Source organism: Monodon monoceros, unplaced genomic scaffold (assembly GCF_005190385.1).
Source record: "Monodon monoceros isolate NGI ecotype Baffin Bay Population unplaced genomic scaffold, NGI_Narwhal_1 Super_Scaffold_1, whole genome shotgun sequence".
Lineage (NCBI taxonomy): Eukaryota > Metazoa > Chordata > Mammalia > Artiodactyla > Monodontidae > Monodon > Monodon monoceros.
The window spans coordinates 77,312,710-77,332,898 of NW_021703765.1; the positions used below are offsets into that span (position 1 = coordinate 77,312,710).

Below are 20,189 nucleotides of genomic sequence, written 5' to 3' on the forward strand. Positions count from 1 at the left end.
CGATGCAGGGGACACGGGTTCAACCCCTGGTCTGGGAAGATCCCACATGCCATGGTGCAGCTAAGCCCGTGCACCACAACTACTGAGCCTGCACTCTAGAGGATAAGCACTCCATAAATATTATCTATTATTTTAGCATGATAATTCATTATTGTAACTATCATAGCCCCTGGCTTCACCTCCAGCCTCATCTCATCTTCCTTCCTCTCTCTCTCTCTCTCCCTCCCTTCCTCCCACCACCCCATTTTTCCTACCTTAGTAATATTCTGTAATCTTGTTTATTTGCATGTTTGAGTATTTATTTTCAGTCTTTACCAGAATGTAAGCTCCATGAGGGCAGGGAACAGTGCCTGACACATAGTTGGCGCTTAATAAGTAGCTTTTCAGTGAATGAATGGCTGTCCATCAGGATAGTGGTTCTCAACTCTTCTCACAATGACCCGAGAAGCTTTCCAAAACATACTGATTCTGGAGTCTTATCCCCAGAGATCCTAATTCAGTTGATCTGGGATGGAGCTTGGGCATAGGAATTTTTATGGGCATTTTTGGGACCATAGGCAATTCTAAGGTACAGCCACCAATATAGGGAATATAAAAAGTATAACTTGAGAGAGTTACAATTCAGATCTTCACCTGACAGCCACCGCATAGGTGATGCTGTCTCAGCTGGTATCATCATGTGGAATGCAGCAAGAGTTCTGCTGTAAAGACCAGAGGGAATAGACAAAGTACTTTCTGTATTTTCCTGGCTCAGGACAAGAGAGCAGCTGTATCATTGATGTAAAGTGCCACAAATTCCCAGAACACTGGACCCATCGGTGTTCAACCCCAGTTACCACAATTTACGGGGTTATTCTGGGTGTCTCCTTGGAAGTGTGGGTGCCGGAAATTACCTGTACGTTCTGACAGGTAGCCAGGAGGCTTGGCTGCACGGCCTCACAACACAGTCTTGCTGGTCCCTGCTGCAGTCTTCCTGAGATTGGGCGTAGAGACAGTCTCCCTCACTTCTGGCTCCCGGGTATTTGCGTATCATGTGTCCATCCAGGGAAGGGACGTATAAATAAGCTTGAAATTACTAGACGCAGTGAGCGTGACGTCACTAGTATTTACTACAGGAGGAAGGAACTTGCCCACTTTTCTGTCCAAGTGTGACCTTTGCTGGCTCGAGGCAGCTGACCAAGACCTGGAAGCTCTTTTTAGGTTTTGTAATGACTTATATTTTGCCAGCACAAGCCCAGGCTCACAGAAGAGGGAAAAGGCACCACTGGGGACTCAGCACCTTATAAAATGTGAGGACAGCCCATTTGTTCTACATGCTGAGAAACGTTCATTTGACTCGCAGTGGAAGATGAAAACTGGAAAGAATCTAAAGGTCCTTCATTTAAAAAAAAAATTTTATTTATTTATTTATTTATTTTTTGGCTGTGTTGGGTCTTCGTTGCTGTGCACGGGCTTTCTCTAGTTGTGGCGAGCGGGGGCCACTCTTCCTTGTGGTACACGGGCTTCTTACTGCGGTGGCTTCTCATTGCAGTGGCTTCTCCTGTTGCGGAGCACAGGCCCCAGGCCCGTAGTTGTGGTTCCGGGCTCTAGAGCGCAGGCTCAGTAGTTGTGGCGCATGGGCCTAGCTGCTCCGCGGCATGTGGGATCTTCCCCGACCAGGGCTCAAACCCTTGTCCCCTGCATTGGCAGGTGGATTCTTAACCACTGCACCACCAGGGAAGTCCCTCTAAAGGTTCTTTCTAACATACTTTGCAGAGTGAACAGAGACAGCGAATTGCTATCTAGCACCTTAAAATAAGGGTCATCGGTTTATGAAATTATGAGGAAGTCTCACAGCTTGGAAAGGAACTCTGGGCAATATCCAAATGCCACAAATCTAAGTTAAAAGACAATGAACATGGACATGGAGAGAGGGTGTGACTTACAAAGAGTAACATGAGAGAATTTCTTTTTTTTTAGTTGAAGTATAGTTGATTTAGAATGTTGTGTTAATTTCTGCTGTACAGCAAAGTGATTCAGTTATATATATATATATATATATACACACGCATACATATATATACATTCTTTTTTTATATTCTTTTCCATTATGGTTTATCATGGGATATTGAATATAGTTCCCTGTTCTATACAGTAGGACCCTGTTGTTTATCCATTCTATGTATAATAGCTCACATCTGCTAACCCCAACCTCTCACTCCATCCCTCTCCAAACCCCTTCCCCCTTTGCAACCACAGTCTGTTCTCTATGTCTGTGAGTCTGTTTCTACTTCATAGATAGGTTCATTTGTGTCATATTTTAGATAACACATATAAGTGATATCACATGGTATTTGTCTTTCTCTTTCTGACTTACTTCACTTAGTATGATAATCTCTAGGTCCATCCATGTTGCTGCAAATGGCATTATTTTGTTCTTTCTTATGGCTGAGTAATATTCCATTGTGTGTGTGTGTGTGTGTGTGTGTGTGTGTCTGTGTGTGTGTATGCCACATCTTTATCCATTCATCTGTCGATGGACATTTAGGTTGTTTCTATGTCTTGGCTGTTGTGAATAGTGCTGCTGCTATGAATATAGGAGTGGTGCATGTATCTTTTTGGAATTATAGTTTTGTCTGGATATATGCCCAGGAGTGGGATTGCTAGACCATATGGTAATTCCATTTTTAGTTTTCTGAGGAACCTCCATACTGTTTTCCATAGTGGCTATACCAACTTACATTTCCACCAACAATGCAGGAGGATTCCCTTTTCTCCACACCTTCCATGAGAGAATTCCTTTGTGGTGATGGTCACTCCAATCCACATGGGACAAAATTTCATAGAACAATACACACACACACACACACACACAAACACACAAAAAAAGGAGTACACGTCAAAACTGGTGAAATCTGAATAAGGTCTATAACTGAGTTAATAATATCATACCAATGTCAATTTCCTGGTTTTGACCAAGTACTATGGTTACTTAAAATATTATCATTGGGGACTTCGCCAGTGGCACAATGGTTAAGAATCCACCTGCCAATGCAGGGGACATGGGTTCGAACCCTTGTCTGGGAAGATCCCACATGCTGAGGAGCAACTAAGCCCGTGCACCACAACTACTGACCCTGCTCTCTAGAGCTCTCGAGCCACAACTACTGAGTCCATGTGCCATAACTACTGAAGCCCGCACGCCTAGAGCCTGTGCTCCACAAGAGAAGCCACCGCAATGAGAAACCCGCGCACCGCAACAAAGAGTAGCCCCTGCTCGCTGCAACTAGAGAAAGCCCGCATGTAGCAAAGAAGACCCAATGCAGCCAAAAGTAAATAAATAAATTTATTAAAAAATATATATATATATATCATCATTAGGGGAAGCTTGGTGGAAGGTACATGGGAACTCTTGGTATTATCTTTGTAACTTTTTGTGAAACTTAAACTACATCAAAATAAAAGTTATGAGACTTCCCTGGTAGCGCAGTGGTTAAGAATCCTGCTGCCGATGCAGGGGACACGGGTTCAAGCCCTGGTCTGGGAAGATTGCACATGTCACGGTGCAGCTAAGCCCGTGCACCACAACTACTGAGCCTGCACTCTAGAACCCATGTGCCACAGCTACTGAGCCAGTGTGCCACAACTACGGAAGCCCTCATGACTAGAGCCCATGCTCCACAACAAGAGAGGCCCTTGCAATGAGACGGCCGCCCGCTGCAGCGAAGAGTGGCCCCTGCTCGCTGCAACTAGAGGAAGCCTGCGCGCAGCAACGAAGACCCACGCAGCCAAAAATAAACAAAAAATAAATAAATAATTAATTTAAAATATATGTTTAAAAAATAAATAAATAAAAGTTATAATTTAGGGAAAAAGACAATAGAACAGGAGAAACTGGGAGAAAATTTTGCAGCACACCTAACAGATTAATGTATATTATCTTCTGTGCTATTCATAGAGTTGCCACTAGCCATGTGACTATTGAGTATTTGAAATAGTGCCGTAGTTTTTAATGATAATAGTTTGGACATGTTGGGTTAAATAAAATATATATTATTAAAGTTAAGTTTGTCTTTTTTTTTTTTGCGGTACGCGGGCCTCTCACTGTTGTGGCCTCTCCTGTTGCAGAGCACAGGCTCTGAACGCTCAGGCTCAGCGGCCATGGCTCACGGACCCAGCCGCTCCACAGCATGTGGGATCTTCCCGGACCGGGGCACAAACCCGTGTCCCCTGCACTGGCAGGCGGACTCTCAACTACTGCGCCACCAGGGAAGCCCAAGTTTGCCTTTTTAATGTGGCTACCAGCAAATTTTAAATTACATATGTGGCCCCCATTATATTTCTTTTGTACACTGCTGACCTATAATATATAAAAAGCTCCTGCAAATCAATAAGAAGACAAACCAATAGAAAACTAGACAAAAGATACAAGTATAAAATTCATCAAGAAGAAATACATTTGACAAATAAACATCCATACATATATTTGTTAATTCAACAAGTATTTACTGATCTCCAGGCACTGTATTAGTCACCAGGGAGAGTTTTAAATAAACTCATCTGAGAAGGCCTCTCTCAGGAGGTGACATTTGAGTGGAAGTGTGAATTTGACTTAGTTTCATTATTAATCAAGAAATGTTATTTAGAGATTCTTTTTCACCTGTTAAAATGGCAAAAATAGATTGATAATATACAGTGTTAGCAAGGTTGTGGAGGAAAGGACACTTAAATACTGTTAGTGGGAATATAAATTTATATAGCTTTTTTGCAATGCGATTTGACTATGTCTCCAAATGTAAATACATCTACCCTTTGACTCTGTAATCCCGTTTCTAGGAATCCATCCAAAGAGGCTCAAATGTGTACAAAAAATATGAATGAGGGTGTCCACTGCAGCATATCATGTAACTGCCACAAACTTTAAATAACTGAAATGTCTTTTGGTGAGGTGTGACCATTTAAGTGACTACTACAAACCCATTAAAAAGAATGAGACAACTATACTTGCAACTTTTCTGAAAGTTTGAAGTTGTTTGAAAACAAAAAGTTACCCACCAAAAATGCATCATGACAAACTAAGATTTTCCCCAAGAATCAAGGATAATGCAACATTAGGGAGTTTATCAATATACTTTAAATCATGACTGGAGAAAGAAAACAGGAATGAGATAGACCCAGAAGCACTAGCTTGGAAAGCCACCCACCCTATAACAAGTGGAAAAAAGCAACTTTCAGAACAAGTATAGTATAATACTATTCACATTTTTAACTAAGAGGAAAAGGAAAAAATGAAAAGCTCTGAGAGAGAGAGAGAGAACCAAACTAGCTACGTGACTTTGGGCAAATCATAACTTCTCTGTGCCTCAATTTTCCCATCAGTAAAATGAAAACAAAGCATCTGCCTCACTGGGTTGTTATGAGGACTAATGAGATAACCCTTGAAAAGTATTTAACACAGTGTCTGGTACATAATAAATGCTCAATAAATGTTATCTGTTACTATCATTTTGTCAAAGAAAAACTCAGAGTCCAAAGCAACTAGAAAAGAAAAAATTTTATTTGAAAAGAAATATAAGGAAGTCCAGCCTCAAAATGACCAGCCAGCCGAATAAAAAGCACAGCACAAGTATGTAAAGGAAACAAATGCAAAATTGCCAAGGTTACCAAGTTTTACATTAATCTGTTCGTGATTAAAAAGTAAAGCAGAACAGTATCTTTCTCAAAAGATTACATATCCACAAAAGAAGTGACCTGTGTTTAGGCATCCACATAGCAAAAGGCAAGGATGAAATTCTTTGCCAAGACTTAGGGGAAACACTCAAGGTTTCAATATCAGAGGGATGCGGGCTAGATAGACTAACCTGTTGTTCTTGGTTTAATCTCAGGATACAAATTACTATTTCTTTCTCATGACTGTGATACATGATGTGCTTAGTGATAATGAAAACAGGAGAAAGTGTCAGTTGTTTTCCTTTCATATTATTCATGGGAAAAAAATCTAGAAGCAAACATACCACACTGTTATCTTTGGGAAATAGAATTGGGAGAAGAGCTTACTATTTACTGCATATGTTTCTGTAGCATTTGAATGCTTTACATGTTCACAAATTTCATTCATAATTTGTGAAAGAACTAAGAAGATCATATAAATTTTAAATATTGAAGCCATCCCTTGTTTCTTTCTAGTTCTTCCACAGCAGATGGGATAGTTTGCTTTTTAAGCTCTTCAGAAAAAGATTTATAAACCATGCATTTTCTCTAAAAGCCATTTCTACCACTTCAGTCTGTAGCATCTGCCAGGAGACACTTAATATGCAATTCCAGTTGGGAGAGAAAAGAATTACAGCCAATGAATTGGGGAGGGGGGGTAATTAATCCTTTCCTGCTTCATTGTTAGTTGATGACCCTGAAGCCCAAGCCCCACACCAGTGAAGTCCTTTAGAGTAGAAATCTGGGAGTTCTAAAATATCTCACCCTCATCCCTCCCCCCATATCCTTACATCTACCCAGCAGATTTACCCATGGGCAGCCCCTTCTTCAAGAACCAGAGGAAGAAACGGATTCATTAGAGGACTCCTGGGGAGAAAAGAGTCCACAGTTAATACTGAAAGAGGCTTTTCATCTGTTTTTCAAGCTAACCATGGACCCATTCGTGGAATGACTCAACATCTCCCTTATGAGCCCCAGAGGGATGGTGAATTGCAGGGAGGAGGGTCACATACAGGATGCCAGACTGGCAACAGGTGATGGAGGTTGGGCAGGATTTGCTCATGTCTTGCACTCACATCCCCCTTAACCAGGCACCAGCATGACTCTTCTGACCTGCAGCAGACAAGTCAAGTGGCCTGGGTAGCCCCCATCTCACCTGTGCTCATGGGCAATGCAAAGATGTAGACGTACCCTTCAACATGGCACACATTGGCTGTTCTTCCCACTTCCGTTGTCACTGCTGTTGAGAACATGAAACTGGTTTTTCATCCAAACAGCCAAGAGTTGACAATGTTTGTGGGGAGATTGGCGGGGGGTGTCTCATTATTTTTTCTCTGGTTGCAGCAAAACACAAACATCACCAGAACTAATCTGAAAACTGGGTTTTCCAAGGTAGCATGATAGAATAATGATCATTTTGGGAGGGTCTGAATCTACATAATTTTAAACTGATCATGAACTCACAATTTGGGGTTCTAGGATTCTATGCACTGACTTTGATTGTGAAGACTCTAAAACAAAGTTTCCCAAACTTGGGTCCCCAGATTCTGTTCTGTCAAGGGGTAGAGATTGATCACCTGTAATTCTGATAAGTAGCCCAGATGATTCTATCGCACACCAAGGATCTCAGCTTTAGAAGAAGAATAAAACAGGCAGTGGCAATTCACAATAAAAGGTAACACGTATTGAGCATATATTATGTCCTGGACTGATGCTAACCACTTTGCCTGCATTAACTCATTAGCACCTCTCATATGAAGGAGGTGTTATTACTGTTGCTCCCAACTTACAGATGAGGACACCAAGGCTTAGAAAGCTTGATAATTTGCTCTAATTCTCACAGCTGATAAGACATGGAATTTGAACTCAGACCTCTCTGCGTTTAGAGCCCATACTCTGTGACACACTTCCTTGGGTTAAATCTTAAGGTGGTAAGCATCTTGACCTTGCAGGATATTAAGGATAGCTCTCTAGACCAAAGCTTTTCAATCCTGAGACTGCCAAATACTGTGGCAGCAACCCAAGTATCCATCAATGAATAAGTAAATAAACAAAATGTGCTCTATCCATAAAACGGAATGTTAGCCTTAAAAAGGAAGGAAATTCTGACACATGCTACCACATGGATGAACCTTGAGGACATTATGCTAATTGAAATAAGCATAAAAAGACAAATATTCTATGATTCCACTCGTATAATGTCCCTAGCATAGTCAGATCTATAGAGACAACATAAAATGCCGGTTGCCAGGGGCTGGAGGGTGGGAAGAATGAGGAGTAGGTGTTGAATTGAGTGCAGAGTTTTCGTTTGAGACGATTGATTATGGTGATGTTTGCACAACACTGTGAGTGTGCTTAGTGCCACTGAACTGTACACCAAAAATGGTAAATTTTATGTTAGGTACATTTCACCACAATTTTTGAAAAACTGGTGTCTGGTTCCTGCACCAGTTAAATCAGAGTCTCTGCAGAATAGGGCCCAGCTATCTGTATTTGTTTAAAATATACTATCCAAGTGTTTCTAATGGGCACCCAGAGTTAAGAACTCCAAGAATTCAGCGTACAGAATTCTGGAGCTCACCCTGCTGGCAGTCCCTGGCATCGTTGCAAGTTCTCTCCCATTCACACAAGAGGCCTAAAAGCAAGACTCCCTGGGAAAGGCGAGTCTCCCAGCCTGTTGCTGACTAAGGTGGCCGGGTCCAAGAATTAATGGAAGGTCCTGGAAGCAGAAAGCTCTGTGGTATACTGGGTACTTCTCTGGCTTGTAATTGTCTGCATGTGCCTCATTCCCCTTAAGAGTCGATGAAGAAGGGTGATTATTACTGAAGTGCTGAGCTTTCAGGATCAAGAATAGAGTTCCCACGGAAACCTACAGTTCACGGCATGGATCAGGTCACTCTGTCCCCAACTTATAAATGCATATTTCCAGTCTTATTTGGGCTGCAGCATGACTTTTGGGGAATTCTCAGCAATGGGAGTTACGATAAAGAGAGCTTATTACAAGAGAGAAGAATGGCATCTGGCCTCCAGCTCAGCAGCAAGGATTCTCTGAGCACCTCTACTTTGCCTGGGACTCCAAGATGCCTTCAATGAACTCATATTCTGTAGGGAAATGGATGTATTCATTCACGCATTCAGCCAATACATATTTCTTGAGTCCCTGCAATGGCCCAGACATTGCTCAAAGGGGCACAGAATCTGATTCTGGGCCTTTGCACAAGGGTAATCTGCTGAGCCCATTGATACCCTGCAGTTGCTGGATCATGGGGAAGCCTGGGGTAACTCAGAGGAGAGGCCAGGATGGCTGGGACATTGGGGACGGGTAGCTGCTATTTACCAACCAGTACGAAAGTATTCCAATATTTTAACAGCTGGGAAAGCTGTATGAGTAGGTGCCAGATGAATGGCAGCTTGGCTTGGGCAAAGAGGTGAACAGTTCAGCCAATGTCCCTGACCTTCTTGTGTAGGAACGGGCAATCTTTTTCTGTCGTAGGCCAACTAGTAAATATTTTAGGATTTGGTAGACAGTATGCTCTCTGTCCCAGCTACTCAACTCCATTGTTGTAACATAAAAGCAGCTACAGACAATAGTAAACAAGTGGTTGTGACTGCATTCCATACAGACTTTGTTTATAAAAACAGCAGGCTGGATTTGGCCTATGGGCCATAGTTTGCAAACCCCTCTTCTAGTGGATGAGACAGATATACCCATTCATCCTTTCATCACACAGATATTTATCGCGCATCTTCTACATGACAGATATTGCACTGGGCACCGGTATACTGTGCTGAACAAGAAGGAATGGTCCCTGCCCACAAAGCACTTAATGGGAGAGGCCAAATCAGTCTGTTCAATATGCTACGGTAAGTATTAAGACGAAAGTAATCAGGAAATACAGAAGAGGAAGTTAACTCAGACTGGGAGTTCAAGGAAGACTCCCTGGAGGAAGTGGTAACCGTGCCACCTGCTCAGATCAGCCTGGGAAGCCATATCTTTCCCTGTGGGTTGTCATCACCAGCTCTTCCCTTGTGTCCTCCAGTCTCTGAACAGCTACAATGATGGAGACATCGAAGGATCCAAGCGGCTTGGGAGGAATGCCAAGTGGGTGGCCTTCGCCTCCATCATTATTGGCCTTCTCATCATTGCTATTTCTTGTGCAGTTCACTTCGCACGAAAGTAAGTAGGCTTTTTAATCCCTCCCAATGTAAAATGTCTTTTCTTTTTTGTTTTATTTTTTTTAATTTATATATTTGGCTGCACCAGGTCTTAGTTGCGGCACGTGGGATCTTTAGCTGCGGCATGCGGGATCTTTTAGTTGCAGCATGCAGGATCTTTAGTTATGGCATGTGAGCTCTTAGTTGCAGCATGTGGGATCTTTTAGTTGCAGCATGCAGGATCTTTAGTTATGGCATGTGAACTCTTAGTTGCAGCATGTGGGATCTTTAGCTGCGGTATGCGTGATCTTTTAGTTGCAGCATGCAGGATCTTTAGTTATGGCATGTGAACTCTTAGTTGTGGCATGTGGGATCTTTTAGTTGCGGCATGCGGGATCTTTAGTTGTGGCATGTGATCTCTTAGATGCAGCATGTGTGATCTAGTTCCCCGACCAGGGATGGAACCCAGGCCCCCTGCATTGGGAACATGGAGTCTTAGCCACTGGACCACCAGGGAAGTCCCCTAAAATGCCTTTTCTTGAATGTCCACTGGAATCAACTAGGATAGGTTAGATTGTGCTTAGTAACAAACAATCCCAAACAAAAGGGTTTTGATTTTTCCTCACTGCTGTTCCATGGGCCTTGTAGGTTTGCGGAAGGTCTCTCTTCCACACAGTCACTCAGGGTCCAGGCTATCTGAAACTCCACCATCTTATAGCTGCTCTATCTAAAACAGGAGTCAACAAACTTTTCCTTTAAAGGGCTAGATAGTAAATATTTTAGGCCACTGTCAGCATCTCAGTTGCAACTACTTAGCTCTGCCATTTTAGCACAGAAGCAGCCATATCCAATCTGTAAATGGATGGGTGTGGCTGTGTTCGATAAAACTTTATTTATAAAAACAGGGAGCTGGCCCATGGGCCATAGTTCTCCAACCTCTGATCTAGAGCATGAGGGCTTCTCAAGTTAAGACAGGGGACAGGAAAACCAGAGAATCCCACGTGAGTTTTCATTGCCTCAGCCCTGGAGTGACACATGTCACTTAGGCTCATAACTGATTGGCTAACAGCAGTCACATAGTCCGACCAAACTGTAAGAGAGTGAGAACTGTAGGGCAGTAAGTGGAATATTTAGGTTATTACTTGCTCTGCCTTAGCATCTAATCTGCTAAATGATTTGCTACATGACATTGCATCCAACTAGCCTAACTGTTCTTAGTTTAAGAGCAGAAGGGTCTCCACAGATGTTTGGTATTTTCAGTGAGCTCTCATCTCATAAAGAGATGGGTGCTGTTGATGTTTCTCTCTGGATTTGGACAAATTTATTCTGATTTCTCCAACCAGCTGAGATGGGCTCCCTCTGCTAGAATCAATGATACTTTCCATCAGAGGTTTGCCAGAGGGCAAGGTAGTGTGATGGACAACCAAGACCTGGAAATGGCAAGTACATATTCATCTCTGTCTCACTGCGTAACTCCTAGCAAAACAGATAAGAACTCAGAAATCCTTTCACTCTTCTGTCAGAGCAGCACTGTTCCTCCTACACCATTTCCCTCAAGCTGAGAAGATCAGTCTTTCTGACTTGGTTTCAGGAAGGGCCCACTGGGTGGATAAGAGAGGAGCGGCACACCCTTTAGCCTGCCAGGTCAGCCAACCCCACCTTGGCAACCAAGAGTGTAGTGGATGTCACAGTAGGTCAGCTTCCTAACAGGCAAGCCAAATCCATGAGCAATCGGGCAGTTGGATGGAGGGGGGAGATGTCAAAATACAAAGAGTCATAAAGGAAAAAAATAGATGGCTTTGGCCAAAGAGAGGAGAAAAGGACACTAAAATATCAAAGGAACCTCAAACTTTCTTGCCTGCAAGATGGCAAATTGATGATGTTGGCTTATGAAGGAAAAGACAGTTGAAAGATAGATGTGAACACACCAACTTTCCTCTTAAGGAAAGCGTAATGTGCTTGTACACGTGTGTGAGCACAGGGCTGTGAGCTGTGGAGCTAATGGTGCGGGTTTGGGACCAGACTTCCTGGACACAAGTACCCCCTTTACCACTTACTTACGGTGGGACCATCAGCCAACTGCTTACCTTTCTCAACTTCAGTTTCTTCCTCTGTCACCTGGGGATTACAGTAGTGCCCATTTAATAAAGCTGTTGTGAAGGCTAATGAGAATGTGTATAGGTTGGCATCTGTTCCTTAGTAGTAAAGAAAAAATACAAACCATCTATTCTATTATTACTACGGTTATCAACATGGCTGGGGGAGGACGTCAGAGATTAAAATGCTACTAAATACAGTTCAAGGCTTTGTACATATGAGCCGAGCTCAAAGGACGGTGTTCCAGGGGAACGAGGCCAAGTCCTGGCCTGACTCCTGGGGACCTGTGAAAATACATACTGCCCAGATCGGTGTTTGAGCTAAGTGGTTATAATAATAGCAGCTGACCCTGACATAGAACTTACCATATGCCAGATACTGTTCTAAGCTCTTATATGAATTAACCCTCACCGAGTCCTCACAGCACCCCCATGAAGTAGGTAGTATTATCCCCATTTTTACAGATGAAGAAACTGAGGCTCAGAGAAGTGAAGTGACTTGCCTGCTGTCTCACAGCTAATAAGTTGTAAAGGCGGGTGTTAAGCCCGGCATAATCTGGCTCTGGAAACTGTCCTCAGCCAAACACCACACAGCCTCTAAGCTAGCACGTCCTTTCTAGTACATCCGATAACAAAGGCCAGTGGACGGCGCTCACCTTGTGGCTAACTCTAGAATTATTTATATGGTGCTGGTGCAGTGAGGTTCCAACCTACCACAAGAATGTGATGAGTTAGGGCCCAGGGTAGCAAAATCAAAGGGCTGCAGGGGTTAGGCAGGGAATGTCCACGCATGAAGCAGCTTGGTCGCAGGACAGTAGGTAGCAGTGGGGGCGGTGGCGCGAGGAGAGAGTGCAGTTTATAGGGAGCAGCCACCACTCTGCTCCGGCTACTTGTCACCGCTTGGAATGCAGATCTCATGGGCCCATTTTCCAGAAGACATTGAAAAGCTCGGTCTTCATTTAAAATCTCCTGATTTTTAGATTTTTTTTTTTTTTCTTGCGGTACGCAGGCCTCTCACTGTTGTGGCCTCTCCCGTTGTGGAGCACAGGCTCCGGACGCGCAGGCTCACTGGCCATGGCTCACGGGCCCAGCCGCTCCGCGACATGTGGGGTCTTCCCAGACCGGGGCACAAACCCGTGTCCCCTGCATCGGCAGGCGGACTCTCAACCACTGCGTCACCAGGGAAGCCAGATTTTTAGATTTTGACAACCAGTTCACATCGTTTAAACACGTGGTGAGGGCCCAAAACAAAAATCGCACCTGCAGCCTGGACATTAGCTACTTTGCAGTCTCCGGGGGACAGTTTGGCTTTCAGAGTTCAGTTTGCCTATTAGACACCATGCAAGAAGTTTTACTAGGGACGCAGAAGTCTTCATGTATGGGGACTTTCTCCATTCTTAATATAAATGTTTCTATCTGGAGACAAAGCATTGATGTTTGTATGCTTGTGATTGAGGCTTTGTTAGTAGTAGTAAAGGACAGGAGAGGAAGTCCCCTCTCCACCCCTTCTCCCTGAGGGGAAGTGTTTCACAGCTTTTAGAGCCTGGCCCGCAGCAGGATTCAAATCCTAGTTCTACCACCCAGACCACCCGGACGTGTCATGAAACTCTCTGTGCCTCAATTTCCCTCTCTATAAAGTGAGGATAGAATTTTCCCCGCATCTGTATGGTCAGCTTCCTTTTAGATACTTTTTCTTCCGTGTTATCAAAGAAAGCAAAAATGTCTTCCAGAGTTAGAATCCCATGGAGACACTCAAATTTAAAGGCTTTGGGGTGTGTGTGTGTGTGTGTGTGTGTGTGTGTGTGTGTGTGTAAGAGACAGCAAGAAACTAGGCCTCAGTGAATGAAATCAATTCTATCTTCCGTTAAGACCAGTAACAAGGCCGATTTCTCAGTAATCCTTTGAAATAAAATTTCCCAGCCTGGCTTAATGCAGGAACTGAATGGCAATGTGGAATTGCTAAGGCAGAGGTTCCCAAGCTTTGGGCTGCAGAAGAGTTACCTGGGGAGTTTTAAAAGAGGTGGACATCGTCGGAGCCCTACCTCAAAGGATTCCAACTCACAAAGCCAGAAGCGAGGACCAAGAATCTGCATTTCCAAGCTCCCCTCTCCTGCCCTAGGGCTCTGGTGCAGGTGATCAGAACGCACCGAACTTTCTCCCTCCCAAATCTAAAAGGCAGAGGCACTAACAGTAGCCAGCCGTTAACAGAGTGGTCAGTTTTCATTTACCTCAGCAAACTTGTCATCCTAACATGTTATATCTAACTCAAGGCCAAGGATGGGAGTCAGTTTACAGCCTAGGAGGCGGACCCGCAGAGAGAGGCTCTTTCGTAGCAATCTAAAAGGCAGCAAGGACTTCCTTGGAGGGGCTGGGAAAATCTGACTTTAGAGAAGAACTACCCTAGAGATAAGCCCGAAAGGTTTGAATATGTCAGTTTTCTGCGTTTCATTAAAAAAAACTGTCTGAAGTCACCTATTGCCTTTTAAAAATGGTGAAGTTCTGCCTTTCAAAAAAGTATCCCTTATCCTTATTAAGAAAACTGTAACCAGTCTCTTGTCCCTCAAGTGACTGGAATCTCGGGTAGTTTGTTTTCTCAGAATAGACTCAGGTCGTGATAGTCTCTTCACCCAAACTCATAAAAAAGTCTCATCCATCCTAATTTTTTTCCTCCCAGTCTTATCAAGATATAATTGACATATAGCGCTGTGTAAGTTTAAGGTGTCCAGCGTAATGACTTAACTTACATACACCATGAAATGGTGACCACAGTAAGTTTAGTGAACATCTATCAGTTCATGTAAATACAAAATTAAAGAAATAGAAAAAAATATTCTTCCTTGTGATGAGAACTCTTGGGATTTGCTGTCTTAACCACTCTTATATGTAACGTACGGCAGCACTCATTATATTTATCACATCGTACATCACATCCCTAGCACTCATTTATCTTATAACTAGAAGTTTGTACCTTTTGACCACCTTCATCCAACTCTCCCTCCCCCTAACCCTTGCCTCTGGTAACCCTAAATATGATCTCTTTTTCCATCAGTCGTCCTAATTTTACAGGTTGTCTGTGTGAGCCACATGGTGCTTAGAGCAAAGAAAGAGTTGCATGACATGCGATCTGTTAGAACTGGGAATCATTGAACTAAAATAGTCAACAGTTTGGGATAGAATGCTGAGCCATCAGAAGAGAAGTGTTCTGGTCCAAATGGAATCAGAAACTTGCAGTCTCTTGCAGTTATAAAGTCCGCTGCCCGCAGGTTACTAGGGAAAGTGGAGGAATGGATCACAGAGGTGAGACGTTTAAATACTGCAGCTGTCTAGTTCTTGATCCCGCTTCTTCACCTGCCCAGCCTACGTCAGCAAGTATACAGAGTTTTACTTTCTGCTGGTGTCTGAGGATTCAAGCAAGTGAGGTTGTTGTAGTCATGTTTCACAAAGCACAGGCCTCACCTGTGACACATGGAGCAGAGATGTTTGTGTTGTATGTTTAAACACTGGAACCACGCCCCGAGCTCAGTGGGAGCCCTGTATCCATTCATATTCATAAGTGTCGAGCGACCTGCTGGCCAGAAGCTCCATTTAAACGGTTGCTTTTTTCTCTTTGAGGAACATGCATAGTTGATTTCTGTAAATGCACATACATTGCAATTCCACTGACCTTACATCTCTGGGTGTTCTTGTAGGTACCTAAACAGCTAGGCACGCTCCCACCACGTATTAAAAATGTTTGTTTGTCGTTCTTAGCAATAAGAGACTTCATGTTCCAGAGTTCCATTAAGGAAGAACTTGACTTCTAAATTTAAGGATCCCACGACTCTCTCCCATTAGTAGGTTCAGAGTTAGTAGATGTTAACGCATTCTGTACGGCAAAGCTTCCGTCTCACAGACTGGAAAGGTCCTTTCCTGACCTCAAAATATCCTCCCTTTGCATTAGAAGGGAAGTAGGCATATACTTACTTACATATACACTTAAGCCTACATCTCAAGGGGGATAAGAAGCAAGGACTTGGTCCTGCAAAAACATAAAAGCAAATCTCTCTTATTCCCTGTATTATTGGCTGGTGTGAGGCTTCTTGGTGATTGTTTCGTGCAGGATGTGTCTTCAGAGAATTTTTATGATTCCATGATGAAAAATGGGGAACATTCCAGAAGATCAGAAGGGCTTTCTTTGTTGGTTCAGATGAGTTGCAGTAAAGACAAGTAAGACCTAAGTCATTAATAATGGACAGATTTTTGCTTTGAAAAGTTTGTAAGCTGGTGGGACATTGATGAAAAAAATCAGAATAAACATGAAAAAGATGTTCAAAAAAATAAAGAAATGTTTTTAAAAGAAAGACATTTTTATAAAGGAAAGAAAAAGATGTTCAACCTCTTCAGTAACCAGGGCAACACAAATTAAAGCAACAACAAAATACTCATATATATATATATATATATATATATATATATAATTTTTTTTTCTGTCTGCCAGATTGAAACAATTTAAAAGATGGATAATGTCAAGGTGGGTGAGAGTGTGAAGAATTGGATACCACACTGTCGGTGGAACAGTAAATTGGGACAGTCTTTTGGGAGATCAGTTTGGTTGTATCTATTAAACTTTAAAATTTATGTGCCCGCCCACCCAGCAACTCTGCTTTTCAGCGTCACAAAAAGGCATGTAAAGCAGTAGTTCTCCTCCCTACACATTAAAATCACCAATGCCCAGGGCGCACCCTGGACCAGTTAAGTTAGAATCTCCAGTGAAAGGGCAGGGCATTGGTAGGTTTTAGGGCCCTACAGATGATTCTGACCTGCAGCCTAGGGATGAGAATCAAGGATGTGCAATGATGTTCATTGAAGCTCCGTTCGAAATAGGGGAAAGCTTGAAACAACCTGAATGTCCATCAGCAGGAAAATGGTTAAATACACAGTGGTTCATTCATAGGATGGAATAATACACTGCAGTTTAAACATGGAAGTATCTTCCTTACTGTGGCTTTATAAGGCCCCAGAGGATCTGGTGGCTGCTTCTCCATCCTCATCTCCCAGGACTCTCCCCCTCACTCCTCCACTTCAGCTACATTGAATTCCTCTCTCTTCTTTGAGCAACAGAAGTATGCCGCAGGGCCTTTGCACTTGCTGGCCCCTCTACCTAGAATTGTCTACCTAGAATTGTCTTCCTCCCAATATTCACATGGCTTGTTCCCATCTCTCCTTGAGATGCTTGCTCATATGTTACTTAGAAGAGAGGCTACCCCTGACCAACTTCTCTAAAATAGCACCCACAGCCCCACGTCTCTTCTCTGTGTCCCCTTAACCAACTTTACTTTTCTTCCTAGTATTTACTTCTCCCTGACAAGTTTTATATATGCATATAATTTTTATATAAATATATAAAAAATATATTTTATATATATATTAAATGGTCTGTTTCCTCCTACTGGAATGAAAACTCCAGGAACATTTTCATTTCATTTCTGTCATTGCCCATAACAATGGAGCATAACACTTAAGGGTGCTTCCCGTGAAGCTAGACCATTAAGGTTTAAGTCTAAGTAGTAGTGTGCCTTTGGGCACGTCTTTTAACCAGTCTGTGCCTCAGTTGTCTCATCTATAAAATGAAGATAAAACAGTACCTACCTCATAGGGCTGTGAAGACTAAACTGTATAAAGCACAGTGCCGGGCGCATGGTAGTAACTGCTGGGTACTGTTATTAACACCAGCACCTAGAGCAGTGCCTGGCATATAAATATTCATTGAATAAATGAATGAATGAGTTTAAATAAATAAATGCACACGCACATGCACACACACAATGAATTTCTAAGTGAATATTTATGGATTTAAATGTAGAGGGAAATGCCTGGAGGATGCACCCCAAATGCTAACAGTGCTACTAACCCTTGAGGAGGAGAATAAGATTCAGAAAGACTCACGAACCATGAGTATGCCTACATCTGTATCGTTTGGGTTTTTCTGCATGTGCCACACCTAAAACATAACATGTTTCCAAATAAAATGTTTCAAAAGAAAGCCAGTGCTAGACTCAACAGGTGCGGCAGACCATGCCGTCCACACCCAGCACTGGTTGAATTAGAGTACGTTTAAAGCAACGGAAGCCCTCGGGACAGGCTCTGCTCCCTCCCCCTCCTCCCTCTCCCTTCTTCCCTCTCTCCCCATCTCTCCCTCTCTCCCTCTCTCACTCTCTCTCCCTCTCGTCCCTCCCTCCCGCCCTCCTCCCTCCCCCCTCCCCCCTCCCCCCTCCCCCTCCCCCCTCCCTCCCTCCCTCTCTCCTCCCTCTCTCCCCTCCCTCCCTCCCCCCCGCCCTCCCTTCCTCCCTCCTTCCCATCGCTCCTCCCTCCCTCTCTCCCTCCCGATCCCTCTCATCCCTCATCTCCCTCACCCTTCTCTCTCCTCCCTTCTGCTCCCTCCTCCCCTTCGTCCCTCCCATCTCCCCGCTCCCCTCCCTCCCGTCTCCCCTCTCTCTCCCTCCCTCCCCTCCCCTTCTCTCCACAAGATCCCGAACCCATCCCCCTCCACCCCTCCTCCTCCCTACCTCCCCTCCCTCGCCCTCTCGTCTCCCTCCCTCCCATACCCCACCCCATTTCCCTTCCCCGCTCTCCCTCCCTCCATCCCATCATTCTTTCCCCTTCTTCCCTCCCCTCCCTCCTCCCTCCCTCCTCCCTCCCCCCTCCACCCCACACCCCTCACTTTATCTCTTGTACACACAGTGCCTGAGCAGCCAGCAGCCAGCATGGAGGACGGACCTCATCCACACACACCCCAAAGGAGTTTCTGAGGAATGGATCCTTGACTTCAGACTGTGAGATCTTTTCCTCCAGGACTCTCCCTGGCAAATGAACTAAAAACGAAAAGAAAAAAAAAAAAATGTCCACAATTTAGGAAAACCAGGCAGCAAAGCCAGGCCAGCCAGGGTCATTGTTTTGTTGTTTTTTTTTTAAGAAAGAAAATCAAGTCTCACTGTTTCAGTTTATCAAAAGCCATTGTGTCCATGTGTCCTTTCCTCTTCTCCAGAGATAAGCCTCAGAAAATCTTATTACTTTTAACGGGGGAGAGGGGTCCAGATCCGGAAGGAGAGGGAGGTTCTGGGAAGAGCAATGGATGCTGGTGTTTGCGATGTTGAACACATTTGTAGCATGTTTAAAGGCATCAAATAGAGCTGAATTTGTGGATTGTTTCCTTTTATTTTTACATGTTGTAGCTTCGCTTCAATCTTCAGTAGCTCCTCCCTCAGTTCCCCAGAGTTCACCATCCCATCTTTGAAGACTTCGATGAAGGAGCTTTCTGGTCTTCTGTCTTGATCTCACTTTTCGTAACTCCCTCCCACCCACCCCTTCCTTGCATCCACCCTGGGTGAACTTGACCACAGCCACAGTTTTCACTCAGACTCTGAGAATGTACTTAGTGGTCAATTCTAGGTACACGGCCACCTTTCCCATCCCGGTTTTGGGAATATACTGGCTGGGTTTATGGGATGTGCTTTTATTCAAGCTCTCTCTCCCCTCCTTCTCTCTTTAGCAAGTCTCAGGCAAGACCTCTGATTTTCCTCGATGCCACCTGGAAATGCCACCCACTGTACTTATTTTCTGTCAAATGTAAACCCTTTATGTGTGACTATACTGGTTTAACAAGGCCACCATTATTCTGCCTTCCAGAAGACGCTAACCCCGCGTGCAAGACATACCGCTGGTGGTACACAAAGATAATTTTCAAGTCATTTAAAGCCACGACATTAAGTGACACTGAATCACAAAGAACATTTGCCCTTTCTCTTCTTTTTCAGTCCTGATTACAGCTCAGAGAAAGTCTCTGTGTAGTGCTCATGGGTCCTTAACACCTTTCTGATCCTTTGGTTCTTTTTCCTTCTTAATAAAGAAAGAGCAGGCCTCAGGTTCAAAGTCTTTTGTTTAGATAGAATTTAATAACTTACTGGGTTTTGTTTTCATTCTATGTATTTTATTAATTACCTTCCATTTATAGCTCTCTACTTAGGGACATTGTTTTCTGTTCAAATACATTTACTTAAGAAAAGGAAGTGGACTCAAAGAAAATATTAAGTGGTTAACACAACAGGTGATAGGTATATATGTCAAAAATAACTTCAAACACTAATATTAGAAATAGTGAAAATAACTTTCCTAAGCAAGAGGAAAGGCAGCTTATTCTAAGTGAATGAACAAGAGGCTGAGTCAAAACACCTGAGTTCCAAAGCCTTTTCTGCCACTAACTAGCTATGCAAG

At 43.5% G+C, this 20,189-nt stretch overlaps 1 protein-coding gene across 1 annotated transcript in view; it reads left to right on the plus strand.

Annotated features, from left to right (window-relative positions):
* The window catches only part of TMEM233 (transmembrane protein 233), a 39,379-nt gene extending 20,584 nt beyond the window's left edge, over window positions 1–18,795 (plus strand). The window contains exons 2-3 of the mRNA XM_029219956.1: window positions 9,729–9,865; window positions 18,660–18,795. Of these exons, the coding sequence (XP_029075789.1) occupies window positions 9,729–9,865; window positions 18,660–18,666 (144 nt within the window). The 3' untranslated portion in view covers window positions 18,667–18,795. The remainder of the gene's footprint in view (window positions 1–9,728; window positions 9,866–18,659) is intronic.
* The last annotated feature ends 1,394 nt before the right edge of the window (window positions 18,796–20,189 follow it).